The sequence below is a fragment of the Python bivittatus genome, unplaced genomic scaffold, assembly GCF_059951505.1.
Source record: "Python bivittatus isolate LINGU-HERP-01145 unplaced genomic scaffold, Pbiv_v1 ctg000020_np1212, whole genome shotgun sequence".
Taxonomy (NCBI): domain Eukaryota; kingdom Metazoa; phylum Chordata; class Lepidosauria; order Squamata; family Pythonidae; genus Python; species Python bivittatus.
In genome coordinates this window covers 5,141,043-5,164,721 of record NW_028277030.1, presented here as the reverse complement: position 1 = coordinate 5,164,721, position 23,679 = coordinate 5,141,043, and the positions used below count along the sequence as shown (strand labels likewise).

General features: G+C 42.7%; 1 protein-coding gene across 1 annotated transcript; it reads left to right on the top strand.

Annotated features, from left to right (window-relative positions):
• The first annotated feature begins 966 nt into the window (after positions 1-966).
• Positions 967-9,860, top strand: LOC103054465 (cytochrome P450 2K6-like). Its single transcript, XM_088133839.1, has 9 exons — positions 967-1,249; positions 2,052-2,214; positions 3,616-3,765; positions 4,845-5,005; positions 5,734-5,907; positions 6,326-6,473; positions 7,296-7,480; positions 7,859-8,000; positions 9,241-9,860. The coding sequence occupies exons 1-9, from the start codon at positions 1,067-1,069 to the stop codon at positions 9,423-9,425; spliced, it is 1,491 nt and encodes a 496-aa protein (XP_087989965.1). The 5' UTR covers positions 967-1,066; the 3' UTR covers positions 9,426-9,860.
• The last annotated feature ends 13,819 nt before the right edge of the window (positions 9,861-23,679 follow it).

The following is a 23,679-nucleotide window of genomic DNA, read 5'->3' as shown; positions in this document are numbered from 1 at the left end:
AAGTAGTAATAAAGATTTCCTCAGGAACAATGATTCCTAGATTTGGAGAAATCGAATGGGCAGACATTTGAAGAAGGAGAAAGCTGTAACTGTCCCAGTCAGGATGAACATCTTGCCAAGGCTCAAGTTTTTATTTGAGAAGATCCCAAAAGGAACAGATGAAAAGACACTTTATACCTGGCAGAGATGAGCCACTGATTTTATAAGGTCTAAAAAAGGTCCTAGGAGGTAAAGTTCAAAATTTTACAAGACATGAAAGAACAAGGCGGATGGGTGGCCCCAAATGCTAAGTTGCATTAGGAGGCTGGTTGTTTACCTGGGATAAAAGAATGAATTAGAACATTTATGGCTGGATTGTCCCGATGAAACAAGCAGGACTTCTAGGAATGGGCCAAATCCGTCAGAAGGTAAGGGATAGAGATAAACAACAGGGGATAGGTGGTCCCTCAGTAACAGGACCCTGTTCTATGAAAGGCTTTACAGGTGACAAACAGCACTTTGAGTTGCCCTCAGAAGCCTACCAGGGCAGCTCAAGAAGTAGAGCTGCAGCTTCTGAGTGGCCTTCAAGGGCAGCCCTGTATAGAGTAGATTACAGTAGTCCAGGTGCACAGTGATCAAAGTGTGAGTTTCTTGAGGGTTACTCGGTCCAGGTAACGATGTAACTAGAACATCAAGTGAACTTGGGTGAAGGCCTTCCTCAGCACAGCAGTCATGAAGCTATGAATCCAAGAGGACCCCCAGACCAAAAGCGGATGGTCATGGAGCACAGTCAGGAAAAAGGAAGGCTCTATAAAATATTATTAACATTTGTCATAAAAGTTGGATTGTTGCAAGTTCAAATAAGTTTAAATTTGCTGGCAAAGGTTTCATAGGTCCCACCCATAGATAGGAAAGTCAGACCAAATTCCTGGGGAGGAGGGAGAAAACAAGGGCAAGGTTGAAGGTCTGATGATTCAGCAGAAAGTGTAGCCAGGCAGTGCCTTGTGCAGCGCTTTGAAACAGACGCTTCTGTCACTTCAGTTTGCGGAACTTGTAATTATTCCTGAAAACTGTTTACTACAAGGAAATGGATTGGACTGCACCAATTTTAATATTATTACTATTTATTCTTGCAATTATGTCCCTTTTGAAGAAGGGCAGTTCCTGGAATGACAGCTCCCTAAATCTTCCCCCGGGACCCAGGACCATACCCATTTTGGGAAATCTGCACCTGATGGATCTGAAGAGGCCTTTCAGAACAATGATCGAGGTAAAATCTGATGATTAACAAGCCTGAGGATTCTTTGCCAAAATTTATTGACATAACGCAAAATCTTGGTGACTTACTCTGGTAAATCTCATGTGCTCCATATTGGTTTTTGGTGTTTATGGAAATATTTAAAAAGTGGGGAAATACCTGGTATTAATAAATAAATGCTCAGAGAGACTCCTGTTTGCACCATTTCAGCAGAAATATAAGTAATTCAGACAAGTTCTTCAGTGAACACCCTTTTTATGAAGAGGAGAGGGGTAACTTTCCTGATTTTGAGATTCATTCATGGGCATATATTTGGATTTCTTTCCTTTGAGGAATTCACATGATCACCTTCAAAAACTCCTAGGGGCACAGTTGGAAAGTTTCTATGTGACCCCTTCAACAATGTGGCAGAGGCTCAGTTTCTCTCTTAGCAAAAATTCCACCATGTCCAGCACTAAAGGCTGCCAGGCAGCTTTGGAAAACGCCGGAATAAATCTCTTGCGCAGACTGAATTTTCACACCAAGCCCTGCAGAGGTGACCCCTTTAGAATTTATGAGAAATTGTATCTGTTTGGCATGATGATCAAGGATCATTTTATTCCACAAGGGTTCTTTTAGTGTCAAATATATATAATATGCACATTAATTTCACTAATAAAATAACAGCAGCATAATGTGTCAAGAAAAGGAAAAAGAAAATAACATGACCACAACCTTGGAATTGTGAGACATGATTTCTTTAAAGCAACTTCTGCTTCTATGAGTCCAATTATTGATGAAAATGGTCTCTTGTTTTTCTTCTGCTGAATTCCAGTTGTCAAAAGAATACGGTCCCATTTTCCGCATCAAACTGGGATTCCATGAACTGGTGGTGCTGACTGGCTATGAGACGGTCAAAGAGGCTCTGGTGAACCAGGCGGATGTATTTGTAGACAAAGCTGCCATTCCCATTTTTGAGGAATTTGCAAAGGGCTTTGGTGAGTTTTTCATTCTGGATCGTAGCTGGCATTCCTTGCAGATGTGTGATCAGCATCATGTAGAACTTTTCTCCTGAGGTTCTCACAGGCGGTAACCTCAGCGGACTGGGACAGGTTCTGCGAATCCAACCAGGATGGAGATCCAGCTAAAACCTTTCTTCTGCCACTGTCTCTTAGTCCCTCAGTGCCAATGGAGGGAGCTGGAGAATAAAAAGCTGTGGCAATATTCTGCCAGGACCACACACTCCACACCACCATGTTTGATTCTGCTTCTTTGCACATTTGGGTCTGTGTGCATGGATCTGTGTGTGAGAGAGAGATTGTGTGTACGGAATCCCAGTAGCACGTATGCCTTTTCCTGCATATTTCTCCTCCTATACATAGTTATACATACCTTTCTTTCTGCAATGTTTTTGCCAGTTTCTCTTCCCTGATACGCATTTTTATCCATCCCTCATGGAGCTTTTCTCCATAACTTATGTACAATGTGCACAGTACAGAAATCCTCTGCCACAGAATCCATTACCAGAATAATAATTTAAAAAGTATGACAATATTAACCCCAAGCTATGGGAGCTGAGAATTTGCCAATAGTACTCCACGTTTCTGGAGAGTGTTAGAAGCGGCTGGCCTGTGTAAGGAACAAGCAGCTTTTCATGGTGGATAACAGAGAACTTGCACACTGGGAAAGACGCCAGGAAATTTACCATTAATAAAAGTTCCTTAATAAAATCCCAATACTTACAGCATTAGAGAGATTCCTCCCCCACCATCTGCAGAGAGCCAAAGTAGTGGCGAGGAGGAAATTCCATGGAATCGACTCCCAAAGTGGTTGCTTTTGCTGGGCAAGTCTTAGAGCCCTTCAATCTCCCCCTGGAGTTGCTTAGTTTAAGCATCAGCAAGAGAAGTTTCCATATCAGTGAGGATTAGCTACATTGTTATGTGTAATAAGTAAATAAGTAGAGCTAGCTTGTCTAAGAAGACTCTCTTCCAGGCATTAATTGAAAAATGCAGATCACTCAAGGGCATCTACCAAAGTCCCATCTCGATCATCTCCTGCCACCGCTCCAGGAAGAGGATCTCGGTATTTTACATGATGGATGCAACACTTACTCAAAATCCATTGAGGCATCATTCAAAAAACAAACAAAGAAACTAACTTCAGGTCTTTGCAACCACTTGCTCACAAAATATCCACAAAATGCCAAGCCTCCTGGAAAGAGGTAAATGCATATTTGGTGGAAAGATGATATAGAAACAAACTTCTTCCACGTCCTTCATTCCTGATTTTCTAACAAGACTGAGATGAACTTTCCCCCAAATTATATGCAAAATCATGGACCTTTCTTGGTAAAATTACATCTCTCAATCTGACCCCTTTTCTCTATGTTTTCTCTCCAGGTGTTGTTTTTGCTCATGGTGAGAACTGGAAAGTGATGCGTCGGTTCACGTTATCCACATTACGGGACTACGGAGTGGGCAGGAGGACCCTTGAAGACAAAATCACTGAAGAGTGTAGTGTTTTGATGAAGAGAATTAAGACTTATGCAGGTGGGTTGGCATTTCCTCCTAAGGCTCTACCAGAGCATCCTCCAGGACATACGTAGAATGTGAAATAATTTCCTCAGATTATATCAAGTGAACAAGCAGTGCTTTTGGAGTATCCTCTCTCCAACTGTTCTTAAACTCATCAGTATTTTCCTGCAAAGATGCCTCACTGATCAATTTGTAGAAATTATATTTCCAGAAATATGACTTATGTATGTCTCAATGCTTCCAGAGGTTTTGAAAAGTTAATTTAGTGTAATCCAAAGATCTCTCAAAAATGACAGTTCTAGACTTAATTTTCTTTACAGAATCCTCTAGATCCTCTATACAGAGAGGAGTTGGGGCTGCAAGCTCTCCATCTGGGCATGAAAAGGTGGTGCAAACTGGACATTTTGCTCCACTCTGCTTTGGGACAGTGATAAACATGTTGCAGTATTTCAAAGAGCAAAGGCACATCATCTAAGTGTATTAAGTGACCTAGAGTATTCATATTTTCCCCATGTTCTCCAACAAAAGTATTATCTTTCACTTGCCAAAATGGGATCCTCCATTATTCAATCCTAAGGATCAAACTGCCATTGGTGCACTTATTCAGCAGCACACCTCACATAGTAGGAGAAGGAATCCGATATTTTCCAAAATGGCCGTGCTTAAAATCCTCCAGTGTCAAAAGTGCCTAGCACACAGTATCTCAGTTGGCAAAGTCTGGATGAGCATAGGGTATCAGCAAGGAGATACACAGAGCTCTAACCGTTGGCATTTATGGTTCTCTGCATTTTTACAACTCAGAAATGATATGGATAAATTTTACCATTCATTGCCTTGCGGAAGAAGAAATTAGAGAAGCCCTATGATATACAAATAAGCTAGAAAATTAAAACTTCTTTTTCTAACTGCCAAATGAGGTTCCTTTGTGGAGCATTCCTACATACCTACAAACTCATCATGCTATTTGCTTTTTGGTAAGCCAGTTGCAGTAAGGAAAGGCATGAGATCATGAAAACTGCAATATCTAGTTTATTTAGCACATGTAATCCTGGTTTCATTCACAATTCTGTTTTGATTTATTGTTCATTGCCCAGGAAAACCATTTGAGATCAAAACAATTATGACTGCTGCTGTTTCCAACATCATAGTTTCTATTCTACTTGGGAAGCGCTATGACTATGAAGATCCCACATTTCTAAGACTACTGAGGTTAATCAATGAAAATGTTCGGCTTTCGGCAACCCCTTCTATATTGGTAATCTAATTTTTCATTTGAAAGAAAAGTCATGAAAAACAGGCATCAGAATGTGTGTCATTCAAGCTTTATTGGGAAGCAAAGGATCTTTCTTCTCATGGGCGTCTACAGCAAGATCACTTCCAAAAGACAACATGAATGTGATGATATCGGAATTCAAATTCCACCCTTACATACTTGCATCTAAACATCTCATGCAATTATGCAAACCACTTTTTACCTTCATGACATCATCATGCATGTTTCATCACTTCCTCTCCCTTCCTTATACAGGCTTGTGAATGCACTCAAATTGGAGGGGTGGGAGCCTTCACTGCAAATACCTTCCCCCCCCTTTTTTTTTACACTACTACAAAACTCTAAATGTGCTAAATAGGTCTCTTGACTAAGACTTGCATTTAGTTTCTCATATTGATTTTTCCCATTGCTTGTTTGGGAATCAACAGGATGTTAGCAGGAGGAGATCATTCAATAGTATTTTGAAAATGAGAACTCCTTCTCCCAATAACTGTGTGGAGGTTTAGTCTGATGGTTTTGGGTCTTAGTGAATTAGAAATATTGACTATCCATAGCTCCCGTAATCATGTGTTTTTGCTTATTATTCTTGTTTATTACTTGTAGACTTATGGAACACTATTTTCCTGAAAATGGGTTGAGATGTCCACCTGAGAAATATATTCAGAGTGTTCAACTTCCTTAATATATATTTTCTTTCATCATTCTTTCAGCTTTATAACCTGTTTCCCATGCTGGGGGTCCTTTTGGGTTCTCGTAAAAGAATAATGAATAATAGAAAGAAATTCCATGATTTCATACAGGCCACCTTTATAGAACATCTCAAAGACCTTGATGAAAATGATCAGAGGAGTTTCATCGATTCATTTCTTGTTCAGCAAAGAGAGGTAAGAGGTCATTTTATAGATGCCTGGAATTACTGATTTTTTTTTTCATATTTTAAAAGGATGCCTCTATATAAATAACATGTAGGTTGGTTAAGATCCTTGCTTCAGAAATATAGAAGGAACCCAATTTCTAGCACTTTCTAATCATTCCCTCTTCATTATTTAATTTCAGGACCTGCAACTACTAAAACTACACCCAGATTTTTTCTTCTCTCCATTCAAAATGGAATCAATATCAAGCCTTTTGAGGAGGAGTGGGTCCAGAGGGAGGGGTCTCCTTGGAGACCCCTTGTGGTGACCCCTTTGGTGGGCCAATCCTTTTGTCTTTTTGAATAACTGTCCTCTTAGTCTTCGAGATTATTGATGATATGAGTAGGTTGAGTTTCCTTACTAGTGTTTTATTTTTAATACACTTCAGGAAAATAAGAAGATGACAAATGCTGAATATTTTCATAATGAAAACCTTAAAGCTCTTGTACTTGACTTATTTGGTGCTGGTACAGAAACAACTGCAAACACTCTGCGCTGGGCCATACTCTTAATGATGAAGTACCCGGACATTCAGAGTAAGCACCTTCATTTCATTGGCTTGTAATCAAAATATAAACATAACTGAAAGAAGATTTTTGGAATACTTGAATGAAGGGAAGAGAGATGAAGCAAGGATAAGTTGTCCTTCCAATAGACCAAAAAAACATTGATCTTACCTAATATCAATAGAATAAACAGATGATTTCAAAAAGAAGATAAAATATGACATATTATGCTCTCATCACCCCCACTGCTATTTCTTAGAGGAACAGCAGATCACACCCTAATAGGAGCCACGAATGAAGAGCATTTCTATTAAGAATAATGTATTCCAACCATGATCAGAACTTCTCTATGTGCTCCACCCAACATTTCATTCTTTTGGGGCTCGAAAATGTAAACTGATAGTCAATCCTTAGTCCAGCTCTCCTCTCGATGCAAATATTCATAAAAGAAGCGGGGGGGGGGGGAAGCTAACATAAAAGATCGTAGCTTTGTGTTACTAGGTGTGCACCACAAAGGTATTTGGCTTTACAGACTTATCTTCTAACCTTGCAGATGCAGGATTTCTTAATGTACGTAAACTTCCAAATAAGATTCTTATCACATTTAAGAATTGGCCCCAACAATAATATTTTCTGTATTCTTATAGTATTTTCTTCAGAGATAAATCTTGCACTTCTCCAATGTACAATCAACACCCTTCATATTTTAGCACCAGTTCTCCAAAACATCCAGGGATCTAAGTTAATGACTAGTGTATCCTTCAGAATTTGGAAATTTTGTACTAACTCTGACTTAAAACAACATTGAAACAAAGAGTCGTCTTAATACATAATATTGTTTTGCTCCCCCAGGGAAGGTCCAAGAAGAAATTGCAAAAGTGATTGGAGATCTCCAGCCAAGGACAGAACACCGAGCAGAAATGCCTTACACCGATGCAGTAATTCATGAAGTTCAACGGTTTGCTGACATTGTTCCAACCAGTCTGCCACGTTCAACCAGCATGGACATCACTTTCAAAGGCTTCTTCATTCGTAAGGTGATCAATTTGAAATCACTGCATTATACAAAATCTAGTCTTTGTTCCACTATGTAAGGTAGAATTTTTCAGTATAATCAATTACAGTTTGAGAGGTGCTGAGTATTGATCCAGCTGATAATCTATTAATTTGCCTCATGTTTCAATGTTTTCAACCTGCCCATTTCTCCATGCCCAGTATTTATATCAAGAGATATATTTGCAAGATCATTTTAAAATGTAGTTTCCTTTTTTTTTTTTTTTGGAAATGGAGTGTTTCTCCATGCCCGGTATTAACTTCTCAACTTTTAAATAATCACTATAATAATGTGTATAGCAATATGTTAAATGGACATACAGCATTCCATTTCAAATCATATTTTTCTTTTCAATTTTTAGGGCATGCAGATTATTCCATTGCTGTCATCAGTGCTCCATGATGAATCTCAGTGGGAGAAACCTCATGAATTCTATCCTGAGCATTTTCTTGATTCTGAGGGAAAATTTCTGAAAAAAGATGCATTCCTGCCCTTCTCTGCAGGTAAGATTCTCTGATGTGTGAGCCTGTATCCAAGAATAGGCAACCCTTAACACCTTGTTTGAAAAGAAAACAGTTGACAAAAGCTCAATGACATAGATGTTAATTTCACAGAGTTTAACCTAATGGACAACATTTGTGGCCAGACATTACCCCTCATTGACTGACTAGTCTGTTGTTTTGAAACTGTCTGAAGAACCATCAACTCTGTGCATCAGTTCCTGTTCTTCCTACTACATTGGCCGCAGAACCTCTGTATTTTGGCAATCCAGGATGAATCTTGCCTTCAGCCTTCCTGGCTGACTTTGGCCCTGAGACAGCTGCAGGCTTTGGGGATTCTTAGCTTGACCCTGTAAGTAAATAGGGTTCTTGTTAGGTCATAGCAGTGTAGCAGAGCATAAAACACAATAAAGCAAAGCAAAATAAAATAAGATAATAGAAGGAGTGTTAGACATAAGTAAATTGAGTCAAGACAAAGCCAGGGCTACAATTAAAAAGCTAGAAATTTATTTCTAAGTGCAAATGACAACAAAGGAAAAGTAGCAACTCATTTCTAATGCTTTGAAACGTACCTGCAAGAATCTAATTCAGTCATTGAGTTCACCTACTATCCGTATTTTGGCCTTGATTTCATTGTAACTGGGCAGTGGAGGACATAGTGAGTAACATCCTCCCCTTGACTGACAATGCAGGGACAGAAATGCTGTTCAGCTTACCAAATCTACCATCAAGCTATTCCAAAGGCCTGGTCTGCAACCAACGGGATGTAAAAGGCTTTTCCAGTGGGGTACTGGTAATATTAACCAGATTCTGGGGGAGGCTTCAGAGTTTTTATACTAATGGTTCCAGAATGAAATTAGAGATGACTATTCTGCATTAGAATCTTGATTAGCATCCTTTCCAAGAAGCCTATCTCTAATGTTTTCCCTGTTCCAAGAACTAAGTTCCCCCCGAAAGGCAGAGTAGTAGATAAGCAAAAGGGCTGGCCTGGGGAGGCCTAAAATCATCCCAATGAATTCTTTTGGACTATGTCCAATTGAGGAATAACCCACTCATGGGCGTTACTCTATTTGTTGGGTGTTATTTTTCCATCTTCCATTCCATTAATGCATTTTAACGTCTTTCCATATCAATGACCGGTGCTTGCTTTCCTGTGTGCTGATAGCTCATGGCCATAGGACATTGTGAAATAATTTGAGAAACCAAGAAACAGACTTTTTTTGCCACATGTGCTTTCTTCCAGGTCGGAGAGCATGCGCTGGTGAGAACCTTGCCAAAACGGAGCTCTTCCTCTTCTTTACCAGCCTCCTGCAGGGATTCACCTTCCAGCCACCCCCAGGGACATCTAAAGATGATCTGGACCTGACCCCTGATCTTGGACTATCAACCCCTCCCATGCCGTACAAGACCTGTGCTGTGTTACGGTGATCCGACAGAAAAAAATGATGACAAGCTGTTTTTGCAGCCTTTGCAATGCCTCCATTTTGACAGTCAGGCAAAATCTGACCAGATACCAGATTCCAATGATCGATAGACCCACAAAATGTAGATTCTGATGGGGAAGAATAGTAGGGAAATCATGAAATGCAAAGTGCTTTGTATTGCTGTTACTGCATTTTTCTTTTGGGCCATTTGTTTCCTTTGCCTTTTATTAATTTTTTTTTCTCTGCTTCAACTTCTGTTTCATGTAGGATTTTTCTGTCTCTTTTCCATTAATTAAAAAGAGTAATTTTAATTCCTTTTTTTTAAACCAATATAATTTTTTCTGCAATAGTCCCAAGTGCAAATTCATGTATTTGCTTGTTATCCCTAGTTATCAATTGTATTCTTTCTTCAAAAAACAATAAAATACTAATATTCCTAGTAGTAGCAGTAGTAATAATAATGATGGCAAAACGTCCAGCTCTAGACTACAGTATATAATCAGGAAATTCTGATCAAACTATTAACTCAGGCAACAGATGAGATTCAGGAACACCAAGAACTTCCTTTTTCTTGGAAGGGAGCTGTAATTTCTTTGATACCTAACAAGAGGAACAGCTCAACTTGTCCAATGTTGTATTGGCCCATCACGTTACTTAACGTAGATGATAAACTCTTTACTGCAAAAAGACTAAATGTCCTCCTAAATAAATTGATACAACCTGATGAGATTTGCTTTGCTCATAAGAAGTACCAGAGGTATAATGATAGCTACATTTGAATACTACTGATTATTGATTTTTTTTCCACATGGCATCAAGGCCAGATGTTTTGTCCGAGCTATAGTTGTTTGCAGATGTGAATGGTTTTAATATATAAAATGGCATCAAAATGGATGGCTGGTGGTAGTGGTGTTAGAAGTTGGGAGCTGGTAGAGATGGGCAGTGGAGGAGGGGGTCAGGGCTGCTGATGTTGAGTGGTTGGATGGGAGGTGGGAAAGAGCAAGACTGCTTGGGTGTTGGGTGCTAAGCGCTGGGCAGAAACACCAATGTGCTAGAGCTGGCCAGCTCATTGTTTGGCAGTGTGGCAGGGTGTGATGGGGCCCTGGACCTAGGGGAGTGAGGATAAGGGTTGGGGATGGTGGGTATTCTAAGGGGGAGAAGACAGACAGTGACATCATGGTGACAACAGGCGTGGGAAGAGATGGTCATACACAGCAGGTGGTGCACTCTTAGGGAAGGCTGCCCTGGTGTTTGGTATCACTGCTGCATTCCAGCCCCTTGTGCTTCACCCTGAGACCATCAGAGCTTTCCTCGGCCCAGGTGGTGCTTCCTGATACTGAATGCTTCTTTGATGTGTAATAAGGCTGATCCAGTATGCATTACTGAGAACTGGCTGGGTGTGTATCTTTGGGGGGAGGGGCATCTGGTTTAAGGGTACATCAACTTTTAATATTCCAGGGAAGGATGTGTGTGTAACCACTGTCTTCCAAGAGACTCTGGAGGCTTCCAGGAGTGCTATTCCGCAAATAACTCAACATAAGATCCTATCTGTGAACGCGGCCCATAGAAATCCAATGTGACTGCTGCTTGCATACCAACTTTCCCACTATGCAGCATCTTCAGTACCAGACCTATTTTATTCCAAGGTTTATCCTCCTGAGGAATTTCATCCCGTCTTTCCTTGATTCAGAAATGAGGTGCCTCAGGAGTTCATGGCCATGTGGCAACCTTGGACCTTTTGATGGTCTCATAAAGGGGGTGTCCCACACTAGCTGACTCAGGGCAGCAACTATGTGATCTACAGTTCCAAAACACAGGCATTGGTCCTTTGTCAAGGACAAACCTCTCCCCCTTAGTGTTGGAGATTTCTGTGGCCACCTCCCACCACCAGCAGGTGGGACCTATTAGTGATGGAATGGAATTATGAAGGCCAAGCTCTGGGAGATAAGCATTTCCTTAGCTCACCGGAACCGCGTGGGAGGACCAAAAGGATGAGACTGACACCTCCCTGAGGAATTCACACTGTTGTGGCTGGAGGACTTTGGGAACTGGGGTTTTAGTCTGGGAAGATTCTTGCTAGAGGTTGTAGCTAATAACTGAATTTGTATGGTCTCTTGGATTTCCTTGGGCTAGGCCTGACATCAATCTTCCCATAGCTGCTTGTAGGTAATTAATTTGTGCATCCACTTGCTGCTGCCAATAACTTTGATGTCCAATTAGCTCCCTGGGGATCCGTTGCCATGATTCAAACCTGATGGCAGATGATCTTGCCCAACGCTTTCATGTAGATGTTGAAAAGGAGCGGAGAGAGAACTGAACCCTGCGGCACCCCACAAAAGAGGGGCCGAGGATGGGACCTCTTGCTCCTTATCACCACCGATTGGAATCGACCCTGGAGAAAGGAGGTGAACCAGCACAAGACCGTGCCACCCACCCCCAATTCCCTGAGCCGTCCCAACAGAATACTGTGGTCAACGGTATCGAAAGCCACTGAGAGATCAAGGAGAGCAAGGATGGTCGCACTTCCACCATCCTGCTCCCACCAGAGATCATCCATAAGTGTGACCAATCCCATTTCCATTCCATAACCGGGCCTGAAACCTGGGATCCAAATAATCTGTTTCCTCCAGAACCCTTTGGAGCTGTGATGCCACCACTTTCTCAACCACCTTCCCCAAAAAGGGGAGGTGGGAGACTGGACTGAATTCACATGATCACCTTCAAAACTCCTAGGGGCACAATTGGAACATTTCTATGTGATCCCTTCAACAACATGGCAGAGGCTCAGTTTCTCTTTTATCAAAAATTCCAGTATGTCCAGCACTAAAGGCTGCAAGGCATATTGGCAAAATGCTGGAATATTAGGTATTTCTCTTGTGCAGGCTTCATATTCACACAACGTCCTGCACAGTTGACCTCTTTAGAAAACCTCTTGTTTCCTCTCTGCTGAATTCCAGATGTCAAAAGAATATGGTCCCATTTCCTGCATCCAAATGGGTACTCGGGACATGGTGGTGCTGTCTGGCTATGAGAAAGTGAAAGAAGCTCTAGTGAACCAGGCAGATGCATTTGCCTAGAGGCCCTTTGTCCCCATTTTTGAGGACTTTGCAAAGGGGTTTGGTGAGCTATTTCATTTAGCATCATAGCTGGCATTCCTTGCAGAGGTGTGATCAGTGCCATGGAGACATTTTCATAGAAATTATTTTTTGAGAATAATTTAAACAAAGGCACGGATTTAAGAACAGTGTGGGATATAAGTAAAGCTTTAATTACAAGTTATTTTATTCAGCATAATACTGAATTTTTTTAAAAAGCACAAATGAAAACACAGGCTATTTTGCAGAAGATTAAGAGAAAAGAGGAAGAATTAAAGAAATTGCCAGTAAAGATAACTATTTCATATCAAATTAAACTTTTACAGCAGCAGCTATCCATGTCGACAGTAAGAGAAATGGAAACTAAAATGAACTATGTTAAAGAAAAGAATTTTAAATTTGCAAATAAACCTGGGAATTGGTTAGCTTATAAATTAAGGAAGGAGAAAGAAAGGAGGATGATTTTGAAACTTCAAGAGGGAGATATGGTTTTGACAGATAACGTGGCTATACAAAAAGTTTTTCATCGTTATTACTCTAATCTGTATAAAGAACAGTACATTTCTCTGGAAAAAATTACTTAAAAGTTAAAAACCTACCACAGGTTACAGATATACAAAGACAGACAATGAATGGGTCTGTAACAATAATGGAACTTTTGGAAGCTATAAAAAAGATTAAGCCAGAAAAAGCACCTGGACAGGATGGAATACCAGGGTCTTATTATAAATGTTTTGAGGATGAAATTTTACAGCCTCTCCAGCAGGCGATGAATTTTATTTTAGAAGGAGATGGGATGCCACACTCATGGAAAGAAGCTAATATTGCTTTAATACCTAAGAGGGGCAAGATTTAAATTTAACAAAAAATTATAGACTTCTATCATTACTGAATAGTGACTATAAGTTATTTACAACAATTTTGAAAATAATTTTACAAGATTTCATTCATGGAGACCAATGTGCATTTTTTTCTTACAGTTATTACAGATGTAAATGGGCGTTATTTAATTTTGTGAACTAAAATAGCCAAGACTGCAATAGCTATGGTTAATGTTTATGGACCAAATTTAGATTCTCCTATTACGTTTCTTCAATGTTTTCAACACTTGAATGAATATATTTATCATAAACTGATACTAGGAGGAGATTTCAACGAAATATTGAATATTGAGCTCGATAGAAATACACCGGCATGGGAAAAAAAAACCCCAATCATTAGTGAGGAAACAATTAAGACTTATACGGAAGAGTTGAATTTAGTAGACCCCTAGCATTTGATGTATTCAACTAAAAGAGAATATACATTTTATTCAAATGTACATCACAATTTTTTTAGGCTTGATTAATTTTTAATATCATCAACCTTATATCAACAAATTCAAGAATGTGACATCGATGTTTGTTATGTATCTGATCATAGTGCAATTACTTTGAAATGTCTGTTTCAGAAACCGGTTACAGTATCAAGAAATTGGTATCTTCATGTTTCCCTATTGAATAAGAAATAATTTGTACAACCAATGAGGGTAGAGACTTTACTATATTTTGATTTGAATTCAGAAACATCAAGTGCCCACATTTTTGAATGGGAAGCATATAAAGCATACATTGGAGGTAGGATTATTGTTTATGCATTGCACAAAAATAAGATTAAAAATACCAAAAGCAGGTAAAGGTTATACTCAGTGTGCTAACTACCATCCAATCTCATTGATCAATGTTGATACAAAGATTCTAACAGCGGTGTTAGCAAATAGATTACAAGAAGTGATATCATTTGTTATTCAGAATGATCAAGCAGGGTTTATAAAAACTAGCCAAGCAGCAGACGACATTAGGTTAGTTGTAGATTTAATAGACTTAAATAAAAATAAAGATCAATTTGTCATTGTATCATTAGATGCTGAAAAAGCCTTTCACGAAATAACCAAGCAGGATATGTTTGTCATATTAAATAGATTTGGATTTCCTTTGGAATTCACAAAATCGATAAAAATATTTTATGACTCGCCCACATCTAAAGTAAAGGTTAATGGTACGTTTTTTCCTACTTTTCCACTGGTTAGAGGAGCTAGACAAGAATGTCCACTTTCACCCTTGCTTTTTAACATCTATGTGGAACCCTTGGCTTGTGCTATTGGGCAACACAAGGAGATCTACAGAGTAGTACACAAGTCAGTTGAACATAAATTGGTCTTATTTGCAGATGACATTCTTTTGGTCATTTGTAAACCTCAGACTACTCTTCCAGTGTTGATGCAAATGATAGATGCCCTTAGTAAAATAGCAGGATACTCTATTAACTGGTCCAAATCGGAATTGATGCCAATAGATGAAAACTTGGTTACCCATTCATTTAAGGAATATCAATGCCATATTTGTACCGAATCTATTAAATATTTAGGTATTTAAAATCCAAATGTTAAAAGTTGGGTGCATTAACTGGTTTTATGATTAACAAACAAAAGAAAAGATGTGGACAAAAAATATGAAGACACAAGATCAAATAGAATTGATGAACAAAACTGGTTTTAAGATTGAGAAAAAAAGTAAAATGTGAATTGTATGTTGTTTCAGAACAATTATGTGAAGACATAAAACAAAGTAAAAAAAGACATGTTAAGATGGGAGAAACAACAACTGTCATTGTTGGGTAGAATTTCTGTGATCAAAATGAATGTTTTGCCTAGGATGTTATTTTTGTTTCTGTTGTTGTTGTTTAGTCGTTAAGTCGTGTCTGACTCTTCGTGACCCCATGAACCATATCGCGCCAGGCCTTCCTGTCCTTCACTGCCTCCCTGAGTTTGCTCAGTTTCATGCTCATATTTTTGTTTCAGACAATACCAGTTGTCACTCCTGATTTACCTTTTAAACAATGGCAGAAAGTTATATCTAAATTTGTGTGGCAAGGTAAAAAGCCAAGAGTTAAATAAGGTGTTGCAAGTTGCCAGAGAATAAATGGGTCTCTTGTTTTTCTTCTGCTGAATTCCAGTTGTCAAAAGAATACGGTCCCATTTTCCGCATCAAACTGGGATTCCAGGAACTGGTGGTGCTGACTGGCTATGAGACGGTCAAAGAAGCTCTGGTGAACCAGGCAGATATATTTGCAGAGAGGCCCTTCGTCCCCATTTTTGACAATGTGGCAATAGGGTTTGGTGAGTTATTTCATTCTGGGTCACAGCTGGCATTCCTTCAAGATGTGTGATCAGTATCGTGTAGAACTTTTCTCCTGAGGTTTTGACAGGCGGTAACCTCAGAGGACTGGGACAGCTTCTGCAAATCCAACTAAAAATTTTCTTCTGCCATTGTGACTTAGTCCCTCAGTGCCAATGGAGGGAGCTGGAGAATAAAAAGCTGTGGCAATATTGTGCCAAGCCCATGAGCCTCACACGGTCTTCACCACCACCTTTGATCCTGCTTCTTTGCAAATTTGTGGTGAGGTCGTATGGAATCACAGTAGCACGTATGCCTTTTCCAGCATATTTCTCCTCATATACATACATTTCCTTTGTGCAATGTTTTTGCCAGTTTCTCTCCCTTAATACACATTTTTTTCCATCCCTCATGGAGCATTTCTCCATAACATACGTACAATGTGCGCAACACAGAAATCGACTCACAGACAATCCATTACCAAAAAAAAAAAAAAAATGCTATGACTATATTAGCCCCAAGCTATGGGAACTGTGAATTTGCGAATAGTACTCCAAGTTTCCAGTGATTGTTAAAAGTGGCTGGCCTGTGTAAGAACAACCAGCTTTAAGACTCCAGGATAATTACCATTAATAAAAGTTTCTTAATGAATTCCCAATACTTACAGCATCAGAGAGATTCCTCCCACACCCTCTGCAGCGAGCCAAAGTAGTGGCAAGGAGGAAATTCCATGGACTCGACTCCCAAAGTGGTTGCTTTTGTTCGGCAAGTCTTGGAGCCTTCAATCTCCCCCTGGAGTTGCTTAGTTTAGGCATCAGCAAAGGAAGGTTACATATTAGTGAGGATTAGCTGCATTTTTAAGCATTGCAGGTATTGGGTCACTGGTTAAGACAAAAGTGAGAATTAATGATCTACCTGGGGTTAGACCAGGTAGTTTGTTATCTCACAGCTCATGAGAGTCAATAAGTACAGCTAGCTTGTCTAAGCAGCCTCTCTTCCAGGTGTCAATGGAAAAATGCAGGTCACTCATAGGACATCTCACAAGGCCCCATCCCGATCCATCTTCTGCCACCTGTCTTGGCAAGAAGGACCTGTGTGTTTTAAATGATGGATGGAACAGTTACTCAAAATCCATTAAGGCATCATTTATGAAACAAAAACAAAATTCAGGTCTTTGCAACCACTTGCTCAGAAAATATCCACAAAGTTCCAAGGCTCCTGGAAAGAGGTAAATAAATGTTTGGTGTAAAGATGATATAGAAAGATTCTTATGTTCTAACAATACTGAGATGAACTTGCCCCCAAAGTATATGCAAAATCATGGGCTTTTCTTGGTAAAATTACAGACAGCTGGTAAAGCCCCAGGAGAGGACAGGATTTCTGTTACCTTCAGAAATCTTTAAGGCATTTCCCAGTTGGTGGGCCCCTATACTTGCCTCTTTGTTTACCTATATCAACACCACTGGTCGATTACCTGTAGGTTGGAATAATAGTGTAGTAATCCCAATATATAAAAAGGGAGATACTACAAATCCAGCTAATTTTCAACCTATAAGTCTTATTGACATAGGATGCAAGCTATATACAAGATATCTTTTAAACAGACTGATTGACTGGGCAGATACCAGTCAGATTATAGCAGAAGAACAGGCAGGTTTTAGAAAGAGACATAGTACTATAGATCAATGTTTCATTTTACAACACCTGATCCACAAATCAATGAATGGACCTTCAAAATGCCTGTATGCAGCATTCATTGATTTATCATCTGCCTTTGACACAATAAATAGAGGGAAATTTATGGGAGAAGTTTTTAGCTACTGATATAGATAGAAGATTACTTTATTTTATATATATAATATATATATATATATATATATATATATATATATATATATATATATATTATATGAAGACACCTACATACAAGTAAGGATAAATCAGAGCAGTTCTTTAACAAAGCAGATCAAAAGGTGTCCACCAGGGCTGTCTACAGGCCCCTTTCCTTTTTAACTTTTATATAAACAATATTGTAGAAGACTTAAATAATCCTTCGTTCCATGCGCCATCTGTTGGAAGTAGGAAGGTCCCTATATTACTGTATTCAGATGATATGGTACTTATGTTGACCACATTAACTGGAATGAGAAGAATTCTGACAGAATTTGGCATGTATTGTAAGAAAGACCACTTGCAGGTAAATTATTCTAAAACCAAGGTAGTAGTATTTGCCAAAATACCAAAAAGACATAGATGGACTCTAGACAGTAAGGAGATAGAACAAGTGAGGTCATTTAAGCATTTGGGTATCCAGTTTACTGAAACATTGTCTTGGAACTCACATATAGCATCAACAAGAATAACAGCCATGAAATCTATGAGGGCTATCTGTTCCTTCTTCTATTCAAAAGGAGGACACTTAGTTCAGCCTGCACTTAAGATCTTCCAGGGGAAAATAATATCACAGTTGATATATGGGGCCCCAATTTGTGGGTTTAATAAATTAGAAGAATTAGAAGTTGTCCATGTCAGAAAACGACAGACACGGGTTCGGTTGTCCAGTAGACAGAAGTTTTTATTGGGCACGTTTGCAAAGGTGGGTCCCTCCCGCAGCAATGGAGGAACCCCGAAGCAAGGTCTGACAGGTTTTTATACCCCCTATCTGTCCTCCCCCTCCTACGAGGGCTTGGCTCACAATCTCACCTTTTTTACCGCCCCGGAGCGCCGCTAATTAACCGCAAAACCGCAGACATTCCACTTTCCGAATCCAATCAGCGCAATACACATTCCAATCCCCACTTGACCCGACAGCTGCCCCCTGCCGTTTCTCTTCACTCTGGTGCGAACGTGTCTTTTGCCTGCAGTCTTTCCTCCCTCCTGCCGTCCCTCTCCACTCTGGTGTGAGTGTGCCTTCTGCCCATCCTCCCTCCTGCCGCCCCCCCCAAGGCTGCCCCATGGTGCACAGCGCTCTCCCCTAGCAAACATGGTTCGTTTGAGGCCCTCACTTCTCCCTGCCTTCTCACAATCCCCCCTTTTTCTTTTCACGCCTCTGTTGGGCCTCAAACCTGGCTAACAGGATTGCTCCCTCGTCCCGGACCCGGGGCTTCACACACTGGGACAGGTAATTCCCACAAGCAGGGAGGCATTGCATTAAGCAACATACTAGGACCAGTAAGGCAATGAAGCCAATAGCTAGTACAGAAAGTTGTTTTAACCAAGCAAAGTTAGGTAACCAACTAGTGAGCCACGACCAATTCCATCCCTCTGGATCCTCGGATATGCGAGAGGCTAAGGTCTTCAACTTGGCTAGTTTTGCTTCAATATAATTCTCATTGTTGGTTAGGTTAAAGCAACAAAGACCTTGAAAAGATTCACAGCCTTGTCCTGCCCTTAATAGGAGATAGTCTATAGCTATCCGATTTTGAATGACCGCCCTCCTGATCTCAGTGACTTCTTCAGTGAGGGCTGCAATGAGAGAGGATGTAAGGTTGACACTTTTAGCCAGGAGGCAGGCCACCTTCCTTAGGTCCAGGTAAGCTCTTCTGCTTAGTGCAGGAACCCCTACTAAGGAGAGGGCCAGAGCCATGGCTTCTGTTTCGGACAAGAGTGTCACATCACTCTCACAATCAGATGGCAGCTCCCTTTTTCTTTTTTCTTTTGATGGGTGCGCTTGCATTGGAGGCAGGGCATATAGAGAGGTCAGGCGCCCTATGGCACAAGGGTCCCCTGAACTATAGGCTGGAACATAGGTGTAAGCTTCATGTCCACATAACAAAAAGAAACCTTTAGGTAGGTATAGAGGGGTTGAGGCGTAAGGGATATTATAGATCCCTCCACAAGTGAAAGCAGGACCTTTTGAGGGCAGTGGGTGGGTACGGTTCTGGGTATTGTTGAAATATACACATTGAGTTGCATTGGTTATCCCCAAGAGATTTAGAGCCATTTGCCTTTGATTAGTCCAGGGTCTTGGTGTGGGAGAAGACCCAAAATGATAGAACATACACCCCCACGGGGGATCATCCCCAGTGATATCAATATTCGCTATCTGAGTAACATTCTTCAATGCTTCCAAGCTGATGGGCATTCCAAAGAAACAGGTGGAGGTGACACCATTCACAGTCAAGAGTTGCCCCACACAAAAAGTTGTGCTGTTCAAAGCTGTCTGTGCCAATTCTACAAAAAAATTGTTGTTAGAGCTGTGCTGTAGAGCATCTAAGCAGTGACATAACAGAATAACCTGGATGCAAGCCTTTATGTTGGTCATCTCCTCCCCTGCCTTAGTTCAGTTCCTTTTAAGTTTTACTTTGAGTCCGTCTCCCGGTTGGGCAGTCCACGGTCGGGGGTCGGGAGCTCGCTTAACCCGATGGTAGTGGGTCCAACCCCCCTGTCGGGTCCGAACCGCTGATTCAGTTGTCAGGAGAACTTGGTATGGTCCCTCCCAAGACGGCTTCAGCTTCTCATCCTTCCACGTCTTTATCAGGACCCAATCCCCTGGCTTGTGGGGGTGTTGGTCTTCCAGCAAGGGGGGCCATTGAGCGAGGAGTCCCTGTTTTCTTAAAGATAAGAGAGATTGTGACAGTACCAGGAGATACTTTCTCAGGAAGGCATCCTTTAGCTCGGGGATAGGCTCTCCCATTGGAGCCAGGAAAGGTCTTCCCATCATCAGCTCGAATGGGGAGACCCCCACATCCTTGCGAGGGGCTGTCCGCATTCGAAGCAGGGCAACCGGAAGTGTCTTTGTCCAAGGTAGCCCTGTTTCCAATCCCAGTTTGGTGAGATGTTGCTTCAATACCCCGTTAGCTCTTTCCACTTTCCCACTGGATTCAGGATGCCAAGGGGTGTGGAGTTCCCATCAAACCCCCAGGCTTTGCATGACCTCCTGCAGCACCTTGTGGGTAAAGTGGGTCCCCCTGTCGGAATCCAGACTCTCTACTATCCCATACCAGGGGACGATCTGTTCCAGGAGAACTTTTGCTACTACCTGTGCAGTCGCCCTCCGGCTGGGCACCGCTTCCACCCAGCCAGTGAGGTGATCTTTGAGTACCAACAGGTACTTCAACCCAGCCACAGGAGGGAGTTCCGTAAAGTCCACCTGGACTCGCTGAAAGGGCCACACTGCCAAGGGCCTTCCTCCCCTCTCCCTTCTCCTCATGGCTTTGCGATTGGTTTTCTGGCAAATCAGGCATTTCCAGCACACAGCCTGCGCCTCTGTCCACATCCCCAGGCTCCAGTACCACGGCTTTACAGTGTCTATCAAAGCCTGCACCCCCCAGTGAGACCCTTCGTGCAGTTTCTCCAACATCCCCCTCATGTCAGCACGGCTCACTACTGGGGTCCCCTCAATTGTAACCCAACGACCTGCTTCCTCCCTGCAACCTTCCCTTTCCAGCAGCACCTCGTCCAACTTCCCCGGCGTCCAAGCCGGAGGTTCTTCTATCTGGGGGATTGCAATCATGATGGCAATGGGGACACCCTCCGCTGCCTCCTTTGCTACTTGATCAGCAAGTCGGTTCCCTCTTGCCTCCATCGAGTCCCCCTTCTGATGTCCCATTATATGCACCACTGCAATCCTGTCGGGTTCTTGAAGAGCTTCCATCATCCCCTCTATCAGTTGCCGAGCTTTCACCTCCTTCCCAGCAGTTGTGAGTAAACCCCGTTCCAGCCAAATTTTCCCGAAAGTGTGCACTACTCCCCAGGCGTATCGCGAGTCTGTGTAGACGGTGAGGGACACTCCCTTTCCCAACTCTAGTGCCCGTTTCAAAGCGTGCACTTCACACAGCTGAGCCGACCAGTCCGCTGGTAGTGCCCCCTTCTCTATTGTCTCTCCCTCCGCCGTCACTATCGCATATCCTGACTTCCTTTGTCCCTGCTCTACTCGGCTAGACCCATCCACAAACCAGACCTCACCCTCCTCCAGCGGGACCTCCTGCAGGTCCTCCCGGGTTTTTGTTTGCAGCTGCAACAGGGTGGAGCACTCGTGCTCCGCCGGCTCCCATTCTTTCCGCTCCCCCACAAGAAACTCCGCTGGGTTCAAATTCCTGTCTGTTCCTACCACCACATCAGGACTTATCCGGAGAACTGTCTCATATTTCAACATCCTCCCTTCTGTCATCCAAGCAGCCGCCTGCTGACTAAGCACACTTAAAATCTGATGGGGTGAATGAACAATCACGGGGCTCCCAAAAGTGAGTTTTTTTCCCTTCTGTCACTAGCACAGCAGCGGCAGCCACTGCCTGCACACAAGTCGGCCATCCCCTCACCACTGGTTCTAGGGCTTTGCTCAGGAAGGCCACTGGTTGATATTTCCCAGCCCGTCTCTGAGTCAGCACTCCAATGGCAGTTCCCCCATGGGCTGTAACGTATAGGTGAAAGGGGAGGGCCAAGTTCGGTAGAGCCAGAGCCGGGGCCGTCACCAGGCTCCTTCGTAATTCTCCCCACTTCTCTGTGTCCCTGTCTGTCCATTCTACCCTGTCAGATGATCCTTTCAACTTCTCATACAGAAACTGAGCCTTGCTCATGTACTCATCTATCCATAGCCGGCAATATCCTACTAGACCCAGAAACCGCCGCACCTCTGTTTTAGTATGAGGGGGCTTCAACTGCATTATCCCCTGTATCCGAGAAGGATCAATCAACTTCTTGCCCTTCCGGAGTACATGTCCTAAATACTTGACCTCCCTTTCCACAAATTGGACCTTCCCTTTTGACACCTTCAATCCTTCCTCAGCCAACCAGTTCAATAAAGCCACTGAGTCTTCTCTCACCTTTACTTCCTTCTCTCCAGACACCAACAAATCATCCACATACTGCAGCACCCGAGAACCCCCAGGGGCCCGGAACCCCTGGAGTTTCTCTTCCAATGCCTGTCCAAACAAGAGGGGACTCTCGGTGTACCCCTGGGGCAGCACCGTCCATCTCAGTTGTTGCTTCCTCCCAGTCTCCGGATCTTCCCACTCAAAAGCGAACAGATCCCTACTTTCCTCTGCCAGAGGGCATGACCAAAAAGCATCCTTCAAGTCTATCACCGTGAACCACCGATCCCCGGGAGGGATCTTCCCCATCAAAGTGTAGGGGTCAGGCACTACCGGAGTCCGGGCCAAGACCAAATCGTTGACCCTCCTCAGATCCTGCACCAGCCTGTAACTATTGTCCTTCTTCTTCACAGCTAAGATAGGGGAGTTGAAGGGGGACATAGCCGGTTCCAACAGCCCTTGCCGCCTCAGCCCATCTATGATGGGCTTCAGCCCACGCCTCCCATCCCGGGACAGCAGGTATTGGGCTTGCCGCAAACCCGTCACCCCCGGTTTCAAGGGGATGCTAATTGGGGCGATGCGAAACCGACCCGCCCCCCCTTCTCCTGCCCATACCTCAGGGTTCACAACCTCCACGTCCGCCTCCCCCAACAAACACATCCTTTCTGCCTGTTCCACATTCCACAACTCCACTCCTAGACTACCCATTAGATCCCTTCCCAGCAAGTTCACGCCTGCCTGTGGGATCAGTAACACATCTGCAGTTACCTCCTTCCCATTCCACTCCAGTCTTACTCCCTCCAGTACATCTGCCTTGACCGGAGAGCCTCCCACCCCCATCACCGATACCGACACGCCCCGGGATTTCGCAATCCCTGGGATTGGTTGGCACAACGATGTTCGAGAGGCTCCGGTATCCACGAAGAACTGCCGTTCCTCGCCGGTGGGACCCACCGTGATGTTTACCAAGGGTTCCCCGTGGGTCCCGGTTGGGGAACCATGACCCCCCTAGTCGTACAGGGGGAAACTCCTCTCACCCGTGGGGCAATCCACCTGGCAGTCCCGAGCAAAGTGTCCTACTCGCCCGCAGCGGAAACAACCTTGCCTATCCCCAGTCCACCTCTCCCTTCTGGGGTCGACGCCACCTCTCCGGGGCCAAGGTCCCCGGACCAGATGGGGAGAAGGTCGCGCCTCCCTCAGTCCCTCCCCCTTCGTCTCATTCTTGGCCGCCGCCTGAACGGCTGCCATCATCATTT

Excerpts from the sequence above, each read along its gene's own strand:
- LOC103054465 (XM_088133839.1), top strand. The coding sequence starts at position 1,067 with ATGGATTGGACTGCACCAATTTTAATATTATTACTATTTATTCTTGCA. Across the intron at positions 2,215-3,615 it reads GGAATTTGCAAAGGGCTTTG|GTGTTGTTTTTGCTCATGGT; the intron begins GTGAGTTTTTCA and ends TTTTCTCTCCAG. Across the intron at positions 5,908-6,325 it reads TTCTTGTTCAGCAAAGAGAG|GAAAATAAGAAGATGACAAA; the intron begins GTAAGAGGTCAT and ends AATACACTTCAG.